The 26,672-nt window shown below is 46.6% G+C and overlaps 1 protein-coding gene across 1 annotated transcript in view; it reads right to left on the bottom strand.

The window, feature by feature from the left end:
* Positions 1-23,171, bottom strand: part of LOC121832971 — a 59,267-nt gene extending 36,096 nt beyond the window's left edge. Inside the window, exons 1-4 of the mRNA XM_042292123.1 lie at positions 23,040-23,171; positions 9,931-10,002; positions 7,110-7,255; positions 6,972-7,015 (exon numbers count right to left, since the gene is read on the bottom strand). Coding sequence (XP_042148057.1) covers positions 6,972-7,015; positions 7,110-7,255; positions 9,931-10,002; positions 23,040-23,159 — 382 coding nt within the window. The 5' untranslated portion in view covers positions 23,160-23,171. The remainder of the gene's footprint in view (positions 1-6,971; positions 7,016-7,109; positions 7,256-9,930; positions 10,003-23,039) is intronic.
* Positions 23,172-26,672: the final 3,501 nt, after the last annotated feature.

Raw genomic sequence — 26,672 nt, forward strand, 5'->3', positions numbered from 1 at the left:
CAAGATTTCTTTAAGAATTCCGAAAAAGTGCCGTAAACAGCACCCTTTCGGCCGAATGTCAGGTCTGTTAACTTCATCAAAGTCATCGTACTCAACCGATACGTCAAAAAGACGCATAACTATCACGCTTAGTTGGAAGCTCGGTGCACTTCGTTGACTTGCCTTTAAGAACACCAGACAGGAATTCCGTAATGTCAGACTCAGTAATAAGTCGATTCATCCGGGAAATAAAGAGCGCTCGAAGGTCTTGGTTGGCGCGGCACGGGGCTCAGCTTGCTGACGGTGTTCCTTCCTTCGGCAAGTTTGACCCTTTTCTTTTGCATGACTGTCTGGAACCCTTTGGCGTCCACGGCATCCCTCTTTGTGTCTGGTTGAGTGGCCGTTGTCGAATTTGACCGTTGCGGAAAACGAAGGGGTTTAGTTGATTGTCTGCCGATACTACCAGCACCGGTGCTTGTTGTAGACTTGCTCGGGATTTTCAACGCAGCAGCGAAGTTAATTGATTGCCTGACTGGCAAACCTGGCACTTCCAGGGGTGTAAATGCTTCGCGCAGCAGTTCCGTGTTTGGCGAAAGCTGCAGTCGTAATGCATTCTTGCCTGTTTTCAGCATCTTCATGTCTTTCGCCAGTTCGTCAATTTTGTTGCAAAGCTAGGCGGCAAGCATGTGAAGATTGGCCTCGATAACGGACGATTCATTGTTGCTGTGCGAAACAATTTCTTCGATTGAAGTAGACGAGTAGACGTCACCAACCTTCGTTTCTTACGAGCCCAGGCGCTTCATACACGTAGAGCACTTATAGCTGCTGTCGCCGTTCGCCATGTGCAGGTCGTAGTCCCCTTCCCCAAAGATTATGCATTTGCAGTGAAATCTGCGCTTGCAGATCCCGGAGCCAGCAAGAAACTACTGCCTTCCATGGAAGGGGGCGGAGCAGCTCCAGCACAGGTCCTTACTGCCCGTCAGTGCGAGAAGGAATGACGAGCAATAAGGGAACCGTAAAGAAAACTGTTAAGTGCTGAGTAATCAGGAGTCGCTTACGGAAAGCACAACGAGTAGCTTTACTCTGCCGATCGTGATGGCGGCGTGACCGAATGTCCCTGCATGCGCAGGCACGTACACTGTCTGATTGTCGCAGAAGAAGACGAGGCGCGTCGTCTTCTTTTTCCATATTATGCCGGACATAACACCTCCCCCCACTAGACGTCATGTCCGTATCTTTGAGGTGGTCGCCGGTCTCGGGAACTTCTTCGAGTGCCTGAAGTCTCAGGCTCTGCCGGCGGCACAACAGGAAGCGATTCCTCGGGAATAGCAGTTGCGCTGTTGTCCCTGATGGTTGTCGCGGGTTGCGGAGCAGGTCATCACGGCTGTTAATGTCCCATGCGGGTGCCACAGCTGTCTGTGGAAGTTGATTATGCGATGCCACTCTTCGCGGCCGTCTGTGGTTGGTGTGCCGTCGAATTGAACCTTGCTCTACCCGAATCATCCAAGAACGATGTCCCAGCTGACGTTCGATCACTCCCGGTATCCGCTTTTTACCGTCTGGAAATGTTTTAACCCACACTGCTTGGCCTACATTCAGCTTGCGTGGGTTTGTAACGGTGGCAGTGCTTTCAGGTGTCTCGGGGCTGAACGTCTTTAGTCGCTTGAGAGCAGACGGAAGTTCTCTTCCAAAAAGCATCCAAGCAGGTGTCTTTCCTGTTGCCACATGAATTGTTGTATGTTGTTTGAATAAAAATCTGGCAACCACACAATTCAGATCTTCTCTTCCTCTTTTAGCTAGTGCCATTTTCAGCTCTTGAACCATGCGTTCAGCCTGGCCGTTAGTTGCTGGATGGTATGGCGCGCTTGTGATTGATATTACACCGTTATTCCGGTAGAAAGTCTTGATGTCGTCGGACACAAACACTGTGCCGTTGTCTGAAACCACCTTCCGGGGAACGCCGAAAGTTGCGAAGATAGCCCTCAATTCTCTAATGACGGCAGCCGACGTCATGTTTCGCATCACTCGGACTTCCACCCATTTAGTGTATGCGTCCACGACCACCAGAAAAACTTGGCCTTCAACAGGACCCGCAAAGTCCACGTGAATAGTATCCCAAGGGTGGGAGGGTCTGTGCCAGACTGGCATGGGCTCCTTCGGTGGTGTGTTGCGGTGGGTCTGGCAAACAGTGCATTCTGCGACGAATGACTCTATGTCTGCGTCGATAACGGGCCACCAGAGGTAGCTCCGTGCGCATGTCTTCATTGCGATAATTCCACGGTGCCCCGCGTGAATCAACGTCAACGCGTCCGTCCTCAGCCGCGTGGGGATCACAATGCGTGCCCCCCATGTCACACAATTTCGGTGTGTCGACAGTTCTGCCGCCTTTTTTGTGTAAGGTGCGAACTCTGGTGATTTGAGCCGATGAAGAGTGCCCTTTTGAATAGCTTCTAACACTTCAACCAGCACAGTGTCCTTTGCTGTCGCTTCTGCTACCTGTTGCGCTGACAGAGGAGGCCGTGACAATCCTTCAAACATCGAGATGTCGCCAGGTGGATTCAGTTCGTCTTCTGTGTGTGGTAACGGAAGCCGACTGAGAGCGTCTGCGCTCCGGTGACGATTTCCTGGCCTGTATTTCAGGTCGTAGTGGTAGGCTGCCAGTTTCACGCACCATCTAGTCATCCTTGGTGATAATACTTGTGGAACAGGCTTGTTGGAGCCGATGATACCTAGCAGAGGCTGATGGTCTGTGAATATGGTCACGGACCTCTTAGCTATGTATTGATGGAAGAGGTGAACTCCGCACACGATAGCAAGGCCTTCACGATCCAGTTGCGTATAGTTCCGCTCGGCACTGCCTAGCGTTCTGGATGCAAAAGCGATCGGAGCCTCCCGCCCATCAGCATCTTGCTGTGCAAGTACGGCTCCCACTCCATATGGTGAGGCGTCGCAAGACAACACTAGAGGTCGTTTTCCATCATAATGTGCGAGCACAGTGTAGTTCGCCACTAGATCTTTCAGCTTTTTTAAAGCCCTTCGGTGTGTTTCTTCCCACCTCCACTCTTTGTTCTGTTCAAGTAGTTCGTACAGTTCCTTTGCGATTGTCGCGCGATCCTTAAAAAACCTGTCGTAAAACGCCAGGAGGCCTAAAAAGGACTGTAACTGCGTCTTGTTCTCTGGTTCCGGGGCTTCGACTACTGCTTAGATCTTGTCCTGGGTTGGATGAATTCCCTCGGCGTTTATGCGGTGACCTAAGAATTTGACCTCCTTCACGCCAAAAAAGCACTTGCTTTGCTTGAGCTTCAGCCCTGCCTTTTCCAGCCGTGAGAGTACCTCATCCAGCCCACGCGCGTGCTCACTTGGAGTTGTTCCGCTGATGATCATATCGTCAAGGTAAACGCTAACTCCCGAAATGGCCGGGAGTGTGGTTTCCATGACTCGTTGAAATATTGTCACGGGTGGTGACCAAAAAGAACAGGAAATAAACAGGAAGAAATAAACGTTTAATGTGGCGAACTTGTGCCAAAAATAAAAGAGTACAAGAGATAATAACAAAGCGTCGCGGGCGTCGAAGTCGGCGAAACCGCAAGATCGAGCGCTGGGGCGAGACTGACTCGACAAGGTCGCGAGCGGCGTCTTATCTAGAGTAGGTCACTATCTCGAAGATTCGGCGGAAAAGGTTCGAGCGTAGCGCGCTCGGGGCGAGAATGAACACGCACTTTCTAGAACAACATAAGCGGGGATAAACGATAGAAGTTATGTCCGGAGCCAGAATAAACGAGAAAGTTCTAGAAGTCCGTGACCCCTGCGCGCGGCAATATCGCCGGGGCGGCCGCGATTCTGAAAGGTAGTCGCGTCACTCTGTAGAGCCCCTTGATCGTGTTGATCGTCAGTATTTTGGCGGTCGTATCCAGAGCTGGCAGTAATGTAATTACTGTAATGAAATTACAGTAATTTAATTACTTGTTCCAATAATTAGTAATGTAATTCATTACTTTTTGTAGCAGGTAATTTAGTAATGTAATGAATTACTCCAGCGACGGTAATTGTAATTAAATTACCTAATTACTTTTTCGCACCAGGCATATTTTTGTGTCCAGAATACACAAGAGTGCTTTTCTTTTTATTTTACTTTTTCTTTTTCCTCTACACCTTGCCAAAAAACGCTCTTCGGCCGCCGCTACGTTGCTGATGCTCATGCGGCTTGTGCGACTCTCGCGCCCGCCATCAGCTAGACATTTTCTGCCACTCTCTTGAACTGTGAAAACCCGCTCAGCGCGATTCTCTACCTATGTTTTGCGGTTTTGCATTCGACGTTTTCTGGCCCCTCTTGAAAGTTCCCGCTTACTTTTTCTGATGCATGCTGCGCACCCTCTCTGTGTTATCTTCCACTGTGAGAAATAGGGCTGGTAAGTGCCTGCCATTCGAGCTTTTCTGCTCGACATTCTCGGGAAACGAAGGAGGGGAAGTAGGTCGAACTAAGGCCCCTGGTAGTTGTCCGGGTTGGGGTGGGAAACGGATCAGTCACGTGCGTTCCTCTGTCCATCGGTAAACATGCAACAGAGAGTTCTAGCTGTGTGCCGTGAACTGTGTAAATAATGTAAATAACGTTATCTGTAAAAGGAAGCTATCAATAGCTCCTTTATATTTAAAATTATAAAAAAGTAATGCGAAAGTAATGTCATTACTTTTAAAAGTAATTTGTAACGGTAATTAATTACTTTCTGGCTGTGGTAATTTGTAATGTAATTTAATTACATTTCAGCAATTTTCAGCAAAGTAATTAGTAATGTAATTTAATTACAAAATATGAGTAATTTGGCCAGCCCTGGTCGTATCCGTTACTCGCAGCTGCTGATACGCTTGCGCGAGATCAAGCGTCGAAAAGACAGTTCCTCCATGAAGGTTTGATAGAGCCTCCGTCGGTGTCGGCAGCGGGTAGGACGCCGGCTTTGCTGCGTCGTTCACGGTACTGCGGTAATCCCCGCAGAGTCTCACGGATCCATCTTTCTTCCTGACAACCACGACAGGCGTTGCCCACGCGGAGTGTTGAACCGGCTCTATAATGCCTTGCTTCTGCAATGCTAGCAATTCGCATTCAACTACTGGCCGTAGTGCAAATGGTACTTGTCGGACTTTAAGGAACTTGGGTGTTGCTGTTTCTCTCATCTCCAAGTGTACCGTTGGTCCGATGTGCCCTGTGATCTTAGACTTGAAGACCTCACTGTGCGCGCTGAGCACCGTTGTGATAGTACGGCCTTGCTCAATGTGGTGAATGCCACTGAGTCGAATCTGCAGTGCTAAGAACCAGTTGCGTCCCATCAGGTTGCATCCTGTTCCGGTTGTGACTAGGAGTTTCAGGATATAGTCCTTAGACTTATGCTTTACGTGTACCTGCGCTGAACCGAGAACTCGGAGTCCTTCACCGGTCTACGTCTGCAGCGTCATATCCTCTTTCTGTAACGGAGGTGGCTTGTTTGGCCATGTTCGCCTGTAGGTCTCTTGACTGATGACCGTGACTGCTGCACCAGTGTCAACTTCAAATTCTAGTGCTCTTCCTTCTACTTTAAGCGTTATGAGGTACTTGGGAACCACGACGCTGGCACGAACAGCTTTAAGTTCCTGCATGTCAAAATCACTCACTGACTGACCAGTCTCGTTTTGGTCATCGCTCACCAGGTTGGTAGAGCGTTGTCCAGCTCCGGATCGAGCCTTCATTCGGCAAGCCTTCTCAATGTGACCCGTCTTTCTGCAAAATCGGCACGATGTTTTGCGAAATCGACAAGTTTCTGCGCTGTGTTGCTCATTGCAGCGGTAACACGGCGTCTCCGGCTGACCACTGGAAGTGGTGGCTGCCCGGTTCGTAGTTCTACACATTTTGTTGAGGTCTGGTTTGGGGAGTTTCAGCTCCTGTTGTTGTTGCACGGCACTCTCAAGTCTGATGGCAATATCGTAAGCTTGCTTGAATGTGAGTTTTTGTTCTGCAAAAAGACGTTGTTGAATACGCTCATCTTGAACTCCGCAGACGAAGCGGTCACGAAGTATCACGTCCAGCACCAGCATCGTTGGATTGGAAGCCAGTATGCCTCCGGAGCTCGACGACCCCGCTGACACTGTGCCGCCGGCACTCGACGAACCCGCTGTCGTCGTTGGCGATGTAGCTGTCGTCAACACGCCAAAGTTACAGTCAGTTGCCAATTTCTTAAGTGCTGCCACGTAGCAAGCGATTGACTCCCCTGGATGTTGATCACGCCTCTGAAATTTGCTTCGACAGAAGAGTTCGGATGGTCTTGGATCGTAATGGTCCCCTAGCAGGGATATAATTTCGTTGAAAGAAACTTCTCCTGGCTTGTGGGGTGCAACTAGCGCTTGAACTGTGTTGTAGGTCTCTGCGCCGCATAAAGTTAGCAGTAGCGCCCTCTTCTTTCCGGCGTCTTGCACATCGTTCGCCTGGAAGTAGAAGTCCAAGCGCTCCGCCCAGGCCGACCACGCAGTACCGTCGAACTCTTCGACCTTGCCTTGCAGCGCTGACATCGTTAAACGATGCAAGTCTTCCCTTGTGCGGTTCTGGTCCGCCTTCGTCGCCAGTGTTAAGTGCTGAGTAATCAGGAGTCGCTTACGGAAAACACAACGAGTAGCTTTACTCTGCCGATCGTGATGGCGGCGTGACCGAATGTCCCTGCATGCGCAGGCACGTACACTGTCTGATTGTCGCACAAGAAGACGAGGCGCGTCTTCTTTTTCCATATTATGCCGGACATAACAAAAACGCAACAAATTGTCAATAAATATCAGGTACAAAGGACCTGAGCGAAAATTTGTCCCACTTCTGATAGACATGCGCGCGACGACGTCTTCCTATCACTTGTGTAAATTCGACGCAAATGCTCTGGACTAGCATTCTCCACTCTGTGAATTCGGGAACCGTTTTCTCTATTTCAATAAAAGATATCATTGCAACCGCTGGATACATATGCTGTAACATAACTTACCATACGGACTGACTCCACTCCCAATGGGATCTTCAATGATGATGCTTTTTTAAGAAAGAAAAATAATTCAATATATGCCTTCATTCAATTCCGCCAAAATACCCTAAGAAGTTCTTCGTTTAGTGTTACGGTTCGTACCTGGTTAGCAAAAATACAATGTCATAATTATTAAAATTTATATTTTTTTGAACCCAACGCTGGAACAACCCCAGTGTAAATGTTGGGTCAAGGGTTTTGACACTTAATTCATTATCCGTTTCCTCAAAGCGAGACTCCTCTTCTTCCTGAAATACATCAAGGCACAGGCTTAGTTTAGCTATCCCTGTGCAATGTACATAATTCTAAGGGCAGACATTATATTTCCATTATTTTGTGAGAGCTTTGCAGATCTAGGTGCATACGTAAATTTTTATTGTTTCAAACTAACCCTGCATTTGTTTACGTGCCTCGCTTACAGTTAAGTTGAAGAAAATAAGATGAAGGCAGTCTTTCGTCGTTACCCCAATTACATTCGACTAAATTGGTGTGCGAATACCCGAGTTTCAAAGTTGAATTCAATGGCAATAGCATGATGAAGAATTATACTTGGCCCTCTTTTTACTGTTCAATTTTTCGAATAAATAAACATTTTGAATAGCTGAACAAAATTAGCATATAATAAAGAACGCTACCTATTTGGTGACTGTACTCGGAGGGGACATAGCTAGATCTCATTCTCGTCTGCGGTGAGATCACTTGAATAACTAGCCGTTTTGAAAGAAAGTAGTTCGTTTCTTATTTGAAGACGACGGCGACATATGCGTTTGCTCATCTCTTTTGCGTGAGCATCTGCAACCAACCGCCTGGATTGCGACGTTCGACACACGACGACCAACCGTGACGGGAACACTTTCGCTATGTGGGCGGTACAGACACTATACTTCGTCTCACCGTACGATGGACTAAAGACAAAAGCCACGGGCTGCCAAGTCCAATCACGTTCCACGCTGAACTATGACACTATGGCTCAGCACTGATTAGGGGTGAACGAATGATGCTCCGAACCCAAAAGCGCTGCGTCATTTCTATAGCTTCGACACCGCAAAGAGCCTGCACGTCGCGGCTTATTTTTGCAATTTAAAGTTGTCGACTCACTCATTGCTATTCAATTCGAGCCACTGTCCGCCCATCCCCATCAGTGATACGAGACGCGGGCTCCGATGCGTGCCTCGAAAAGAAATAGCACACAATTTCTAAGTGGCTCGTGATTGGATCTGTCGGTCTATAGCTTTTGCCTTCAGTCCATCGTAGGGTGAGACGAAGTATAAGCACACCGGTCGAAGACGTTTTCGGGTACCGTATAGCGAATTTACGACGCCCCCTTTCGTCGCAAGTACTGCCGGCGTACGGTCTACGGGGCAGGCAGCAGCATGAGACAACCCTACCTGCCCCGCCAGCAGCACCCGCCCATGTACGAGGTGAGACAGTTCCTGGCGCCGCCCCCGCTCACCACCATGGCTGGGGCAGGGCCCAGGCCCGCGCCGGGGTAGTTTGAGGGGGTCTGGGCCCAAATGGGCCAAAAGCGGGTAGGCCACACGCGGCCTACCCACTCCCGGCTTACTTGCAGCCAGGCCAGGCGCCCGCCATGGCCTGAACCAATCTTCTGAACCCGCTTAGCCCCGGCAAGCCCTAGTACCAGCACGTGTACCACATGTTCGGGAAGCGGCAAGTGCCTCTCGGGGTCCACCCGTATCACCTCGACAACCCCCCCCCCCCCCCCTTGAGCGCCACGGAACGAAACCCGCTTTCCGGTTTCAGCGGCACCCATCGGTCTCCGCTTGGTCCCGCCGCCTTTCGGAGGGCTACCCGGCCTGAGCTCGTGCTGCCGGCGTTCCCTCGAGGGAATCGACCGGCGTCGCCCTCGGCACGCGCGTCTCGCCACCCGAGCTTGGAGCATCGATGGTTTTGTCTTCAAGAGAGAAGTGCTTCTCGGAAAGCGCATTGTACAATTTTTGTACATATGTATTCTGGGTGGCATGCTCTGGGTGTTGTTTTAATCCGCACGAGTTGGTTTCATTGTACGGTTGCTGTAATTAGAATTTTAATTTAATACGCCTTGATTTAATTTTTCACAGTAATAGAATAATAATAAAATTTAATAATAATATTATGATTAATAAATAATGATCCACATACTTCTTGACAGACCTGTACGCTACACAAACCCATTTCATGATTTACGACCATACTACAATAAATAATTAACAAAACAAGAATGAAAATATAAATCTACCCTTCTACTAACGCTTCTACTAACAAACCTCATCACCCGCAGGCAGCGAGTGATGAGGTTTGGCTTCGCAGTTGAAGGTCAGTGGTCCGTTCATTCAAAACACTACATATTTACGCGTGAATGCACTGACATTCTTCAGCTGTGTCTCACATCTTTGGTAGTTGAAAGCGGTTACCAACGTCATTCCTATTTTCGGCTAGACGCTCTTTCCGCAGTCCTTACGGAATACTTCAATCATTTGTTGTACCTAGAGTTTTTTGTTTTGTTCTTCTGCCATGAAAATAGAAGTTTCGGTAATCAATACTCGATTGGACATTCGAATTTGTAACTACTATTTGCACAACCCGATACGAATCCGATTTGAGCCCAAATTTCACAATCGCTATCGTTTGCATCTAAATCGCTTATTTAGTATTATCTACCAAATTACTTATCCGAGTATTGTTTAACGACACGTATTAAGACATGTTTTGAAGGCCTACATGTTAACTCTAAACTGAAGTCATTATTCCAAAAGGTCCCTTTATTTCCCCCACCTAACCTTGAAATAAATGCATTATAACATTAAAATATGTACACAGTAAATGTTTCATATTTGCTCAAAGAAAACTTGTAATTACCAATATCAAGAAAACGAACAGACAGGCATGCTAAAAAACACCAATCCTCTAATTATGATGAACATACCGTTGTTTCGTTTACACCAGTGAGAACTAAATTGACTTTCGGACATTCTGATTTCCGTAAATAAAGCTCCACCTGCAGAAAGAAAAAGGTGCATTCGAATTGTTTTCGATTTTGACACATGTAAGGTGTTTTCACATATCATCAATTAAAAATTAATATATTGTATCAAAAGATGATTACACACTACTCCCTCAAGGCTTTTTATAACTGAACTGAACGCCTTAGAGACAAGAACAAGAGGAACAAGAGACAACACGTTGGCGTATTCGCAACTGAAAGTTTCATTTTAAAAACCCACACTTTTATACGGTTCGTAACACTCCACGCCATTACTTTAGGCTGCACTATTTCTGCAAAAATACAAACTCTTTATCAATAAGTGCCAAAGATGGCTGACTGACACACTTGATTGTGCCTCTTGTTTTAGATGCGGAGCATCTCTTGCTCGGGCTATGTCCCGCGGCGTCCTAGTCCGCACTCACACTACGCATGAGCAACTCTCCTCGCTGCGCGTGCGTTCTCTCTCCCTCCAACAGCTGCGCGAAGTGCACGCAGCTACCAGCTGCGTCCCTCTCTCCAACAGCTGCGCGTGCGTTCTCTCTCTCTTCAACAGCTGCGCGAAGTGCACGCAGCTACCAGCTGCGTGCACTTCGCGTGCGTTCGCTTCCACTCACACCGCGCGCGCAGGCGCAACTCTCCTCCTCTAGTTTCTTCTCCTTCAAGTTTGAATATAAGTAGCGGTAGCGCGCTGCGCGCGTTCAAGGGGAGGAAGTGGCCGAGTGGGCTAACGCGTCTCAGCTCGGAGCGTGGAGCGAAAGCTTGCGCTGGGAACCTCCTGGGTTCGAGTCCCCGCCACCCCCGCCCGTTGCGATCTGGATGAGTTTCGTACCGGCACACGTTCGTGTGATCACTACTGCGTGATGCACGTTAAAAACCCCAGGTTAGCGGTTGTACTGCACTGGCTCATCTACAGCTAAGAGACCGATTACCCGTTGAGGCGCATCTCCATCAAGGCTGTGTAAACATAAAGAGTAAACCAATTTCTGCGCGCGTTCAGTTCACCCGCTGTTGACTCCACTTCACTCCGTTCTTCCGATGAAGTGTGATGGAACGATGCTCCGCATCACCCCATGGTTCCCCTCGGGAAGATGGTGTAATTTTTTTATTTTAAAGGCTTCCTACATCTCTCCTGTCGCCTTATTCATATGCCTTCCGAGGATCTCCGAAAAAAGTGTAGTGCACTCGCATCTATCGTTGTAGAATACCAAGTGGCCTGAGAGTGGCTGTTCGTTGACAGCATGCTCCCTTGCACGGTCATTGACGCATCGCCCAGTTTGGCCAACGTAAGAGCGGCCGCGATAAAGTGAAATGTCATACACAACGCACGTGGAGCATTCCAGAAATTTGTTTCCGAGTTTTTTCTTGCAGCCATCACTCCCCAAATGAGGGGCGTTTATTTTTCGGCACAAACCAAATAACTTATTTGGAGCAAAAAAAAAAAAAAAAAAAATTCTGAGGCATCATAGAGTTTAGCAAATTTTTTTAAAGTTGTGAGGCAAGGTTTGTATGTAAAAAAATATTTCCGGCCTTTGCCTCAAGCGCTCTCAGGGGCTCTTCTTGGCGACGATGAGCTTCTTTATTAGGCCTTCTGCAACGTCAATCAACGTCTGGTGTGGGAACCCCGCACTCAAGAGTCGGTCGACCGGTTTCTGGAAGCTGCTTCCCATTTTATCAGGACTTGACTTCGTCAAAGAGGCTCCGAGACACGAAGTTTCGATGCCTCTTTTTACCAGTTTGGAGTGGGCCGAGTTGTATGGCAGCGCAGCTTTCTTTAAGCCGGGTTCATAGGCTCAGCGAACGTAATCAAGGGAGAATTCAAGTTTTGAATCCAAAAACTGGGTTTTTCCCTCCGAAGTTTTTCACGCGTAAATTCTAATCTATGAGCGCAATCCGTAAAAAAATGCTTAACGAATCGGCTCTAACTGCGTCCGGCAGGTCATTGTGTGGGAGAGCAATGTCCAAGTAGTCATCTACGTATCAAAACACCTTGAAGATCTTTTCTCCCCCCAGCATTTCAAAAATAGCATTGTAGCAGTGAGCTAAGAAAATGTCGCCAAGGACAGGAGCAACGCGCGACCCAATACAGATGCCTTCTTCTTTCACATATACCTCGCCATCTAAGGAAACAGAAGTGTGGTCTAAATAAAACGACAAAAGTTCAATGAAGCCCTTCACGCTAATCCCACAGGTGTTCCGGAAGGCCGTATCACCGTTAGTTTTGGTGCATTGTTTTGCTGCATTAAAAAGGGCCTCATGGGGCACAGAACAAAAGAGGTCCCCACATCAATCGAAAAACCATCAACATTCCCATGGGACCCCACTCATTACTTCCAAAACCTCCTCTGAACTGTGCACCAAGAATTTGTAATGCTGTTTCAGAGCGGAGAGATGAGGGCTGAGGAAGGGTGCTACCTGAAATTTCCACGAATCCCCATTCGTCACAATCGCTCTCAACGGAACGTTCATTTTATGCTTTTTAGCCGTGAAGAAAAAGTCAAGGGAAAGTTTTTTTTGCTGAAGTCCATCTTCTTTCCTAACATCTGCAAACGAAGATCACAGCAGAATTCCTTAGCCCTAGACTTCACCTGTATCTGAAAAGACGGCAGCACAGGTATGACGTTCTTTAAGATGGCTTCTTTCGTCTTGGCAGCGTACATTTCTTGCTGCATGACAACAAAGCCCCCTTCTTTGTCAGACGTGAACAGGTTGAGGTTGCTGCGTTTGAAGTAGTCGGTCAAGTTTTTGATCTTCGTGATTGTCGTCCTGTGGCCCTGTCTGCGGGAAAGCACATCCACTCCGGTGGAGTGGGCGTGCTTTGCTAATGCATCGGTCCCTGTCTTTGATCAGCACCTTTTCCGCCACGCTTCTGACCAGCGACAGCTTCTTTGGAGGCGGAAGTCCTGGTTTCACGCTGAAATTGGGCCTGTTGTCGAGTGAGTACTGGATGTCCTCTGGCAACGAGGTGCCTCCTAGGAATGCTACTCCCTGATGCTTGCCCTTGTGGCTCCGGTCTTTTTTTGGCAAACAAGCCAATTGATGATGCCACAGGCTTACGTGGGCCAAACTGGGTGATGCGATAATGACCGTGCAAGGGGGCATGCTGCTGTTACTAAACAGTCACCCTCAGGTCACTTGACGGTGCATTGCAATAGATGCGAGTGCAGTCCACTTTTTTTCGGAGATTAAAATCCTCGGAAGGCTCAGTAATAAAACAAAAAAGAAAGATACAGGAAGCCTTTGAAATAAAAACAAGAGGCACAAGCAAGTGCGCCAGCGAGTCATCTTTAGTCCTTCTTGAGAAGAAATTTGTATTTTTGCGGAAAGAGTGGTGGCTCAGGTAATGGCGTGGTGTATTTAAAACCGTATATAAGCGTGCTTTTCAAATTAGACTTTCAGTTGCGAGTACGCCAACCTGCTGTCTCTTCTTTCTCTTGCCCTTTTTTTTAGGCGATGAGTTCAGATAGAAAACCAACTAGCTCAACTTAATATTTTGATGCTATTTATATATATTTTTCATAGCAACTAGCCCAACTTATTATTTTGATGCTATTTATATATATATTTTAATAGCAGAGCGTAAGGTGTACAAAAAAGGAAACATACAAACCATTCTTGTATGAGTAAAGCGATTTGTGTGTAATATCCACTACTCAGACATATCAGTAGGCTACCGGGAAGAAATACTTGAACACAATTGTTTTAACCTGGTGCCAAGGCTGGTAGCTATAATTCCCTTAGCCTTCCAGAAGTTTACTTTTACAGCATCTGGAAGCCTTTTGATTTCGAGACTTGTGTTTATACTACATTGTTTCAGTTCCGCGAGTTCTGCTTTCGCTTCTTCGAGTTTCTTGCTTAACTGCTGGTATTTTTTTGTGATGCTGCGAGCTATGGGTCTTCACATCCGCTAACTCTCGTAAGAAGCCCTCAACATATTTTTTCTACTTCCGCCTTCGAGAAGGGGATTGATTCTCGTATACTGACAAGCTCAGTGTGAACTTCAGCATCGGAAAAAATCACTTCCTAGACATCATTTCTCATGTCCGTAGCAAATGCATCGAGCTTGTGTACCAAGTCTTTTAGAACCTTGACAACTTCTTTTATGATACTTGGTTGCTTCTCTCCTATGGCATTAGTCATTTAATTAAGGTCTCCGGAGTGGCCTTAACCATGACTGCCATCTCTCCAGACTTTCTGCAACTATCAACCTATCATCGCTTGCATCAATTTGCCGGTGGCTTTGGCGCATCGGAGCTTGAAGACTTTGGTGGCGGCAGCGACGACGTACGGGCGCTGTGTAATCGCAATATCTGCACTTTAAATGTTCGTGGCATAATTTTATAAAGTTTTCAGCATTAATCTGACTTACCGTCGTTGCTGTACTTTTTTTTTTAAACCGGAACAAGCTATTTAACTACATCGGTAGTTGCTTTCGAGATATGAGGGACAAACTCTCCGGAGATCTTAATTACATGGTTAAGGCTATAGGAGAGAAGCAACCAAGTATCATAAAAGAAGTTGTCAAGGCTCTAGACAAAGTGCACCCAAAGAAACCGAACGACTGCAAATTTAAAGGTGCAAATCTCTTTGGACAAAAACGATGAAGCAGAGTTTTACGTGCATTCAATAAAACAGCAATTAAGTGTTCATAGTGCACTTAGTGTTCTTACATTGGTTACATAAAAATAATAGAACATTAAACCCAGCTTTTTTGTTAAAATTAATCCTTAGAGTCTGTAGGAAGCAATACTCAACAGCCAGCATGGAGATTCGAACGAATGATCTTTAATGTCGCGCGCTCCGCGCTAGTGCTTAAACCGCGGCACCGCGGGGAGACGTGGCGCCATCTATCGCTGGTTACTACATCTTTTTTCTCTGGAAAAGTCAGCGTAGAGCGTCACCATCAACATTGTTGGAGTATCATTGCGGTGGCTTTCTTTCCCTTGTTCCTCATCGCGGCTGCGGTCCCGGGTGATGTCCCACGACTATGGCAGGTGACCATGTGCGCCGCAGGGTGTTGTAGACGGTGACTGTAGTACCCGTGTCAATGTCTGGCAGCGTTCTTGAGCTTCTATCGTAGTTGGCCTTTTGTTGCGGCCTTATTTCTGTGAGACGACGTGTGACAGCCCAGGGTGGCACAACAGCGGGCAGGTAATGTTCCAATCGCACAGGTAACAGTGTTCTTGTGTGTCGGCTCATCAGTCTCTGTGCTGGCGATTGGAGGACATCGTCTCGTGGAGCGTTGCGCCACTCAAGAAGGGAGCAGTAAAACTCTTCACTGTTGGCACTCTTTCGCAAGAGTTGTTTGGCCTGTCTCACGGCTCGTTCAGCCATGCCATTTGATCGAGCGTGGTAGGGGCTTGATGTAACTTGTTCTATCTTGAGGCTTTCTAAGAACTGCTTGAACTCCTGGCTAATAAATGGTGGGCCATTGTCGATCATAATCTTCAACGGCAGTTGATGTGTTGCGAATACTTTAAGGCAATACTCTTTGACTTTGGAAGCTGTGGTGCTTTTCATTTCTTCTACCTCAAAATAAAATGAGTAAAAATCCACCAGGATTATGTAGACTTTTCCTTCATGAGTGAAGATATCGGTCCCGACCAACTGCCAAGGAAGCGTTGGCAGTGCGTGGCTCAGGAGTGGCATCTTGACGTTTCTTGATCTGTACTTCTCGCATTTGCTGCATTTGTCATGTTCGCGGTCAATGTCCGCGTTGATTCCGGGACAGAACAAAATTTCTCGGGCTCTTTTCTTCTTTTTGTCTTTGCCCGCGTATGCCGTGTGGAGCAAGTTGAGAATCTTGAATCAGATGGCCGTTGGTATAATTATCTTGTTTGACCGCAGCAGAAGGCCGTCTTCCTCGTGGATCTCCTCTCTATAGGACCAGAATGGCCTTCCGAGTTGAGGAACTTGCTCTTTCTGCTCGGGCCATGACGTCTGTGCATACTCGCGCAGTAGACGCATGTGGACATCGGCTGCAGTTGCGTCTCTTATTTCATTTAGCCGATCTTGCGTGACAGATATGTGCTCCAGTGCGTTGGCTTGAAATTTCTCTTCTTTTTTTTTGCATTGTTTCCTTTGCGGGAAAGCGTGACAGTGAGTCCGCTAGCTGCAAGTCTTTTCCACGTATGAATTTTACTTCCAATGAGTATCTTTGGAGAGCCATCTTCATCCGCTGCAGCCTCATCGGGCTCTGACGCAACGGTTTCATGAAAATAGCCTGTAACGGCCTGTGATCGGATTCTACCGTCACGTTTGGTTGGCCGAATATGTAATGGTGGAACTTGCTGCAACCATGAAAATGGCCAGCATCCCTTTCTCGATCGGCGCATATTTCATTATTGCGGCGGTCAAAGATCTCGATGAGTACGCTATTGGTCTTCCGTCTTAGGTTATAACGGCCCCCACTCTGTATTGGCTTGCGTCGACCGACAGCGCAATCGGCTTTTCTGCAGTGTAGTAAGCCAGCACTGGTGCCTTCGTCAAAGCGTCTCGCAGGTCTTCAAAACTTCTTTTTTGATCTTCCGTTCATACCCATGCGATCTCTTTCTTCAGCAGTTCTCGTAGTGGTGCCGCACGCTCGGAAAGTCGAGGTATGAAGCTCGACAAGTAGGTGATCATTCCGAGGAATGCTCGAAGTTCCTTGGGTTCTTTTGGTTCATTGACCTCCAGTATGGCTTTGATTCTCTCTTGGTCAACAACCACTCCATCTCCAGTCAGCACTTGTCCGAGGTAGCGGACTTCTGTCTTGGCAAATTGGACGTTCTTTAGGTTAAGTCGTAGATTCACCTCTCGGCAGCGTTGGAGCAAGTGCCGAAGATTCTCGTCATGTTCCTGGCAGGTCTTTCCCCACACCAATATGTCGTCTATCACGACTGCTGTTCCTGTGAGTCTATCTAGTACTTCGTTCATGACACGCTGAAAAACTTCAGGTGCTGTGCTTATTCCGAAGGGCATTCTTTTAAACCTGTACCTTTCATACGGAGTACTCATGGTGCGCAACTTTGAACTCTCTTCATCAAGTTCGATCTGCCAGAATCCCGAGGATACGTCTAGCACAGAGAACACTTTCGCTCCCGCGATTCGGACGGCAATGTCATCCATTGTCGTCATCGTGTAGTGTTCGCTCCTCAGGGCTCGATTCAAGTCCACTGGGTTCATGCAGATGCGCACTTTGTCCTTCTTTGCGACAACTACCATGAAACTGGCCCATTTTGTCGGTTCCTTTACTTTTGTCAGAACTCCCTGGTTCTCCATTCTTTGAAGTCCGCACTTGACCTTTTCCTGCAGTGTCGCAGGCACCTTCCTGGCTGGGCGAACGACGCCTTGTGAACCTGGCTTCACCTTCATGTTGTACCCAAATCCCTTGATCTTTCCCAGTCCGCGGAAAACGTCTGCGTATGATCCGGCAGGGTCGCAAAGATTTGTACCTGCTGCATTTGTGTCTTCGTGTTCTTTTGACACTGAAGCCAGACGCTTGATCATTCCAAGTTTTTCACTCAGTTCTCCTCTCAACGTCGCCGGTACCTCTTCCTTGACCACAAAGAACTCCTCCTGGACAGTTCTGGCTCCATTCGACACTGTCAGTGTTGTTCTTCCACATGCTTTTCTCTTGTGCCCAAAAAACGATTACAATGTGGTATCGCACTTCCGGACTTTTTTTTTAATATTAAACGGAGCAGTCTCTCTGGGATGACTGAGCAATTAGCCCCGGTGTCGAGCTTGCAGCGTACGCTATCTTTTTCTATTGTGACTGTCTCGCTCCATCGGTCTTATTTCTCTATCTTATCTACGGTTAAATGACACAGCAGATAATCTTCATCGCTGTCGTCCGTATCCTCGCGCTCTACTTGTCGTACTTTGGGATAAAAGTTTCGTCCTTTTTTCGATTGGCGTCGCTGACGGCTGTCTGATGAGTGGGTCCCGCTCTTGCAGCATTTTGCAAAGTGGCCTAGCTCGCCACAACTATACTTCATCTCACCTTAGCACGGACTAACTGCGAAGGCTGTGCAAGCGCGAGCGGCGGTTAGCTTCGACATCCTTGACTGGAGCACTCGCTGCACGAGCGCTCGTGCAGTCGCCGAGGCATCATCCCAAGCAACTAGCTCGTGCTTATAGCACGCGCGGCTAACAATAGTCCATGCTAAGGTGAGACGAAGTATAAGGCACTGTTTTCCAGTAGCTGGGCACGTGGTCGCGCGATGAACGAAGCCGCAACAGTGGCACGTGGCTTGGTCCGATCTTCTAAGCACCTTTACTGCCAATGGTTCCTCGTGACGCTCGTCCTTTCCGTGGATTTCGTTTAACTGTTCTTCAGTTCGTTCCCTTGTTCGGCATATCTCCAGGACTTTGTCAAAGGTAGGATAGTCGTTAATCAGTTTCTGCTGCAACTGTCGGTCTTTACTTCCGAGTATTATTCGGCTTCTTAGCATACGTTCTTCGACGTCGCCGTACTCGCAATTGCGCACAAGCACCCTGAGTTCCGTCAACCACTCATCGAATTTCTCACCTTCTTTTTGGTCTCTTTTCCCAAAGATGAATTCGTGGTACGTGAGGTTGATCGCTGGCTTCATGTGCGCCGCGAACTTATTCTTCAGGACTTCGAGTTTCTCTCTGTCTTCCTCGTTATCGAATGTGAAGGTAGTGTAAATTCGGCATAGTTGTAAACCCGAGACTCTTCTCTGATGCAGACGAGAAGTGTTGCTGCTTGCACTTTGTCAGGTTGGTCCATCAGGTGCGTTGCTACCGCAAACAGCTCGAATTCCATTATCCACTTCTTCCATGCGTTCCAGGGCTCGCTTGCCATGTCTAGCGGTTTCGGCGGCGGTAGCAGGCTTGTCATGGTGGTCGCTGTTCGCTCACTTTGGCGTTCTTGACCTTCTCCGGGCCTACTGTCCAGCGTTGTTTCGTTTCCTTGAACCGCTACGAACTAATTTGGCTTAAACCGCTGCCACCATGTAGGAAGCAATACGCAACAGCCGGCATGGAGATTCGAACGAATGATCTTTAATGTCGCGCTCTCCGCGCTCGTGCTCAAACCGCGGCACCGCTGGGAGACGTGGCGCCATCTATCGCTGGTTACTACAGAGTCTACGCGGGAGCACTTGTTGACTATCCGTCGCCCTTCACAGCTTCCGTTCAAGGCTTGTACTGGAGCTGGAAAAGCAGCTCCATAAGAACCATTCAACCACAGAACAGACACAGACCGTAGAGCAGTCGTTTGCAGTGTCAAGTAGTAGCGAAGCTTCTTCACATCTTGGAGGGAGAAGCTCATGGCACTGGGCCGAACGAGCACCATCGAGCCAAGGGTCAGGTGCCGAGCGGACGCAGGCCGCGCTTTCTTTGAGGTCTTGTTGCCACGTGTGGTTTAGTAGCACACCACCTTACCAGTTTATTGTACTATGGTCCCGTAATATTAGTTCTGGCGGTGTTTGTGATCATCCCTCACTTACGTTGAGAGTGTAGACAGGCACATTCTATCTCCCTTTTTTTGTTTCCAAGGTTAGCCGCCAGTGCGGCGACATCGTAGCTGGAACTTGCGGATGGATTTATTTACAGAAAAAAACCTGCTTCGCCGTGAGGCATTATTGCAGGGGGTGGGTTTCATACAAACACTTTTGTTTTAGAACATAAGTAATAGATGTGCCCACGTGCTCTCCCATCGGCCTGCGCCCGCCTTTTGTTTCAGGTTTCGGCTTCCGTCGGCCATTTTGTTCCTGGGTGTGTTTTGTGCTACTACCAAGATACACGTTGTCGTTAGATTTTGACTAGAAGAACAAGCCCACGCGGTACGCTAAATTCAGTCCACGGCGTGATTCAACAATGACCTAACGGGGTGTGCAGTTGGTTGCTGAACGCGGTCGGGCAAAGGCAAGGCAATATTTTCCGTGTTCCTTGGTAACCACGCTGTTGCGAGGCGTAAAATGTGGCAGCACAAATTGAAAGAAAAATCTTGAAACCTACAACCTCGATCAGGCTGTTCAAGAAGAGTTATTTTCCTAATTTGGTGCAATGCACCAAAAAAGCCTCCATGGCGCAGCGGCCCGGCCAACTACCAGAGGGAGAGTGTGGCCGGGCTTTGGAGAGCGGCCATGGCGGCCGGCCGCAGGGCCCGTCCGGGCAGCTGATGCAGATGTCGCTCGGCCGGACTCAGTGCGGCGCGCAGCTTGTAGGAATAGGCTACGTAGACGAATGCTTTCGCATTCTAACACATCAGCAGTCTTAAATTTCTTTGTAGTTTTTCTAACGGAACTCGCCGGCCCGAAATCGGGAGCTGTGCGGTGACTTCCCTCTTTGCCGGTCGAACGCCAACTGGTTAAAGTTTCTCAATTTCGCTCTATTAAGTCCCTGAAATAGCCTCGTTGTTTTAGAAGCCTGATGTCAGTATAATTATCAAAGGCCTGTGAGTTGTAGTGCATCATCGTTGAAACCGTAAGAGCACCGACTGAATTTGCAATTTCTTTGTGAATTATGAATTCAAAGTCGCAGAGAGACCTCATATGCTTTAATACTGCTCGCCTGTTACTAATTTGTTTCCTTTTTAACGCTCACCGTGAGAGACTCGGACAAATAGTCCAACGCATCAACGCTGCACATTTTTCGTTGACAGATGAACAATTTGACAGGGCTATCCTTAAAAAGTTTGGCATTACGAAGGTTAAGTGCACGGCTATGCCGCCCACATTTTCTTATCATCCCCAAAAGCCACCACAGATATCACCGCTCCCTCGGGATTTTTTTACTGATGTCAGCCATAGAACCAAGCCTGGAGGACTAGCCCACCTGTTTCCAGCACTGCGCCAGCCAAAATGTATCGCCTAAATTAGAATCGGTTTAATATTGCTACTTACAAGAGACTTATCAAGGGATCGATATTAAAACGTTCCAATCAATACGCGGTCATAATGACAGCGTGTGCGATTATTCGTCATTGTCTTTAAGTTTGGGTAACTACAAAATGATTTTACATGTATACGAAGACGGCGCCGAGTGAAATAATACCTGCAGGCGCTGAAAGCGTGCCCGCCTTGTGTACGTGAAAGTGTTTCGCAATATCAATGCCGTATTAAATGCTTCCTAAGCATGCCAGTAATAAGCGTAATCGGCCGCCAGAGCATTGGAAGGCGTACGGCAGCCACTGACGAGGAGCTGACCGGAATCGGACGGGCAAAGCAGAACAAATCAATCGTGTAGGAATACGCGTTCCGATTCGTATTGGGCGCTAATGTAGATAAAAATTTGAACCTCGTGCAATCGTATATCGCCTTCGTCCTACGGCTCTTTATGTCGGAAGCTGAAAAAATAACAATTCCGTCTTGATCAGGCCACACTGGATTCGCGGGGAATCATTTTGGATCGACCGGAACAATTGAAGCGGTTGACTGGATCCGGTGCGAATAGAAGTCGGGCGCCTCGGATCGAGCGTAGATTGAAGTCGGAGCAGCCTGAATGACGTTGGACAAAATCGAATTTGACTTTGATCTTACATCTTTGCACGGCACCGAAGAAAATGGGGAGAGATGGGGAGAAAGACGGATGGGGAGCGAGGGGAAGGAATGCAGATGGAAAGGATAACCTACGAGGGAAGCGACGGGGACATAAATGAAATGGGAAGGAGAGAAAGGGGGGGGGGGGGAGGGGAAAGAAATTTAGTATGTCATGTGACGTATGCTTCCCCCTAAACTGAACGGGAACATAATTAACTGTTGGGCTAGTTGGCTACACATTGTGTAAAAATTCAAATGCGCTCTGTCCTGTCCCTCTTCTTTTACTTGGTGTTTGCGCTTTTGAATTTTCTGAACGAGAAACTGAGTTGCATGGGTAACCTGACGGAACTTTCTCCACTAGATTTAGCGGGGAAACGGAATTGGTTGTATATAAAAGGTGCCAATTTACCGCTAAATTTAGCGGGGATTAAGCAGAAGGTTTTATGTTGATTGCTTGGAATTACGTTCATTTGTCAATAAAGAAGGTAATCTCTCACATTAAACTCGTTAGATGCATTACTCCCGTACGCAGAAGTGAAGTAGCTGTAATACTGGGTGTCCCAATGAGCGGCCAGGCTCTTTAAATTGACTGCAAAATTCGGTTTTTTAGCCTATCGCTCTACGACTTTGTGCACCGTTGCCCACGAATGGTGCATTTTTTTTTGTAAAATTTGCCAAGAGCGAACTTACCCTAGTAAAAAGTGAAGAAAGAAAAAGGCTTAGCTCATATGGAAACGCAGCGAAGCTACCAGTCTCCAAACAATATGGCGCCGCTTTGCACGGGAGACAAGAGATGGCGCAAGCGGTCGCGACGCCAACTGCCGCCAACGAACGAGCATACGGCGCCGAGAGCCGGCGTCTTTAGCATACGATCTACTCGACTCAAACGCGGCGCGAGCTTTTCTGATATCAGTTGCCAATGAATTATTCTATCATCCTTACTAATAAAACATATTGAATGACATATAGTCGATTAAAAATGGGTTGTCGGGATATTTTGACTTTTTTTGTTTCAGGTTACTGATGTCGTCTGCTTTGCAGTTCCTTCTTGTCATCGCGTCTGTCTTTGGTTTTGCGAATGTCGCCGCCTGCGGAACGCGCGCCGCTTTTGAGTTGAAAAGATCGTATGCTAAAGACGCCGGCTCTCGGCGCCGTACGCTCGTTCGTTGGCGGCAGTTGGCGTCGCGACCGCTTGCGCCATCTCTTGTCTCCCGTGCGAAACGGCGCCGCATATTTTGAAGAGCGGTGGCTTCCCTGCGTTTCCAAAGGTGCGAAGCCTTTTTCTTTCTTTTCTTTTTCCTCAGGTAAGTTCGCTCTTTGCAAATTTTACAAAACAAATGCACCCTCTGTGGGCAACGCTGCACCAAGTCGTAGCGCGATAGGTTAAGAAACCGAATTTCGCGGTCGATTTAAAGAACCTGGCAGCTCCTTGGGACACCCAGTATATTACAGAAGCATGCAGTATGCTTTGTTAGTTACAAACCAAGCCCCAGACAAAAGAGTGCGTAGCATTCGTTCAGAAGTGAATAAGAAAATCGGAACACGCACACGGTCGACACTTACCGTATTAAGAAATATACTTATGTATTCCCGAAGAGGTGTGGTGTGATTTTTTTCTTGGCGTGCCTTCACCAATGAAGTATCACATACAAAATGTACGCCTAGTGTTATTTCTGGTATCATGGATATGGTATTCGCCCCTGAAACATAAAATTATGACCACAAGCTTGAAAGACAGCTTAAAAATATCACTTCTTTTTAAAGTAAAATTATTAATAATACGTAAATCATACGTACACCATTTCTTCAGCCCTCATGTGCGTCCCCCAATAGCCTTCCTATTTCCTTCTAAATAGACTCTTTCCAAAATTCAGTGTGGTCGCTTCGAGAGCTATCATCACCTAAGTGTCTATGATCTGTATACATGCTAATGGCGACTTTTTGATAACTGGTGAAGGAAGAATTTGAAGACAGAAACGGATGCGGAGCCTGAGCACCCAGACCTTACTTCCCTGTATTCTTGTTTGATGACGTCGAGACGAGATTTATTAAGTTTTTATGCTCTTCGCATTTGTTGCTGTAATGTAAGTCCTTGGAATGCTCGGCTTCGGCATGCCCCAGACAGCTCGTGACACATGATAAAATGTTAATTTTTTGGATAGGTTTACTTAATTATACGTGCCTTGTGCAGTGGTAGTTTCATGACACTATCGAAACTAGGGTGCCTTCAAGTGCGCTTTGCTTAGGGTGGTGGCATCTCGCCATTTTGTCACACACGTTTATTTTTATTTTTTGTTCAGAAGCGCGTGAAACAGCGTGTCCCTGCACGCGCTTGTGGCGCTGACTGTGCTATGGCGACATTTTGTTTTCATCGATTTCTTTGTATTTTTCCCGTGAGCGCGTGCTGTCGGCATGTGGTACTACAAAGGGTGGCATCACCCTAAACAGAAGGACATTGAGGCACCCTAATCGAAACTGAAGCGAATAGAGGGATAACTGCTCATGGAAAAACACCGTAACTCTCGTACATCTACGGTTGATGAATAGGTAACATATTTTATCCGCCATGAGCATACAACAAATTGGACTGATATTTCATACACTAGATTACACTGAATTTGTGAAAGGGTCTATTATACCTTGATAAAAAAAGTGCGGTTAAGAGAGAACTTGACTAAAACCTCTTTTAACGTCTTATTTCACCAAATATTGTTATTCCATTTGTAAAAAATTAAAAAAAATAGTTTAAAAAGATGTAAATATCATTTAGATATACTATAATTAATTCAATCAAAGACTGGGGCCCAATGAGGAAATCTTTTTGACATTGGCATAAAAAGAAAGAGATGAAAATGTAATAATTTCTACACAAGGCACGATGTTTTTGGGTGTCTTCATCACAAATCAGGCAGCGTTTTGGGGTCCATGTTCAAATGTTGACAAAACATGTATGTTTAAAAAGCATTCTCATTTGATATGAACGAGCGCGCAAACGGCAAGGTTTCAAATTTGTTTTTTCCGAGTTGTGTTGTTGCCCGTTGAAGTGGCCGAGGCGACAACTGACGTTCCTCCCACCGGTCGGGGATCGCATGTTTGTCCGCTCACTATTTTCTTGTTCTCAAAATAGAGCGCAGACTCTTTTGTGACACTCCCAAAGTAGATATTATTAAACTTAGAAAATGAAAAAAAAACTGTTATAACCTAAAAAGCGAGACCAAAATATACAATATTTTATATCGATTTTCTTAAAAAACACAGTGCTAATTTGCTTTATTTTTTTAGCAGTAAACTATATTAGTGCCTTATAAAAATATAAATACGACTTCGGTAAATTTGTTTATGTCACCGCAAGCCAAGGTTGAACCTTGAGAGATCTGCATTTTAAAGCGGCAATTTTCGTTGCGTGGTTATACCCTTTCTGATTCCGAATTACGCATAATTGAACCAATATTTAAGGTTGTGTGTTAAGTAAAGTAATAATATCAGGTTTTTAACTATCCCACACAACAAAATTGGCCAGAATAGCACATATTTTTAAATATATATATATGCGAGGACGCAGCCTCAACGAACAACTGGCAATTTCGAAGATTTAAATGGTGTTCTACACTCAAAATACTTTATTTTATGTTTATAATTACTGATAATATATAACCAAAACTTAATCGCAACCAGACAAATGCAAGTTAAAAAAATAAATACTTTGAAAAAAAAAATATCCATCCGTTAAGATGTATTAGAACAGAAAAACTTGGAGGTCGCTTAAGCTTCGCCTTTAAGACTGGAACGCAATAGCGTTATCGGGCCCCGCTCGCATCGCCTTCTCATTCGCTTCGCATGCTCTTCCCGCCAGCCAGCAGGAAGTCGGCGGTCACAGTGGCCTAGCCGGTAGCGTGTCTGACTAGCAGCTGAAGGGTCGTGGTCTCAAATCCCGCCTAAGGTTCTCTAAAATGTTTTTAAGGCGAATGAATTATTATATGAAGTGAAATAATTCGAGACACCCGGCGACCTTTCATTCGCATTACGTGTCATGTTATTTAATCACTTTCATTCCACGCGTGACGTCACGCTTTACGTGAGCGTTATGGGTTGTTTGAAATTCCTGCGCGAGGTCATATGGCTTTGACGTCATGATTCTGTCGACCAATGAGGATTTTCTTGTTCGCGATTTTCTCGTCACGCCACCGAGGCCAGATTTTCTGCGAAACGAGCTCCTTAACGCTATCGCATTAAAATACAACCGCGTAAAATTTGAAAATTCAACCTTTCAAAGCCAGCTCGGCACCATGATTACGGGTGACTGTTTAGGTACTTTTCGTCGTCTTGCAATGTGCGTGGTGTCATCTCTTCCGAAGTTCCTTGTGTCTCCGAAATTGCACGGTGCGATTGTTGCATTTGGGAGTTCAAGGTGTATTTTGCTGCGTTTCATATTTCAGAGTGTCTTTCGGTGTTGGTTTTGCTCGACGCTTACCGCATGACGCATCTTTATCTAGAAATGTTGTTGACTGATATCTACATATTATATCTTATTTTAAATGAATAAAAATAATTAAGTTTGGGCTTTCTCGTGATGACAAGGTCATTTATATATCCTAAATAGGTGACACTTAACGAATTCCCGAACTTTGTCAAAAATGAGTGTAAGAACACAGACTTTTCTGCCATCTGTCGGAAACCGCATGTTTGACCTCTCACTAATTAGTTTCCTGTCAAAATACTGCACTTGAACTCTTCTGTGAAACTCTCAAAATATATGTATTACGCTTTATGAACTATAAAGAATAAGAATTTTCAAAGTATTTAAAAAGTCGGACTGTCGTCCTTTGTATATTTTTTTGTGTCCCCTATTTGAGGAATTTTAATGACCTTGATATCACCGGAACATCTAAAAATGGCTCTTGTTATTAAATACAAATTATATCTGATATTGTCGTAGACCCGAATCGAGGGGTTTACTGAGGGTTTATTTCAATACAGTAGGTCGGAGGGGCATGACCAGCTGCCAGGTTTCCAGCTCGCCGGAGAACGGAATGCACGAGCTCCTGTGTTCGAGCTCGTGCTCTACTGACAAAGACGACGATCGTCTTTTGCAGTCACCACATTTCCTTCCCTCTTAGGAAGGCTTGAGGTTGCTGCGGGCCGGATATCTCCTACTGGCGTCTGGCTGCGACGGAGACCCCGCAGGAATCGGTGTGT

This window comes from Ixodes scapularis, unplaced genomic scaffold, assembly GCF_016920785.2.
Source record: "Ixodes scapularis isolate PalLabHiFi unplaced genomic scaffold, ASM1692078v2 PGA_scaffold2__306_contigs__length_199485367, whole genome shotgun sequence".
Taxonomy (NCBI): domain Eukaryota; kingdom Metazoa; phylum Arthropoda; class Arachnida; order Ixodida; family Ixodidae; genus Ixodes; species Ixodes scapularis.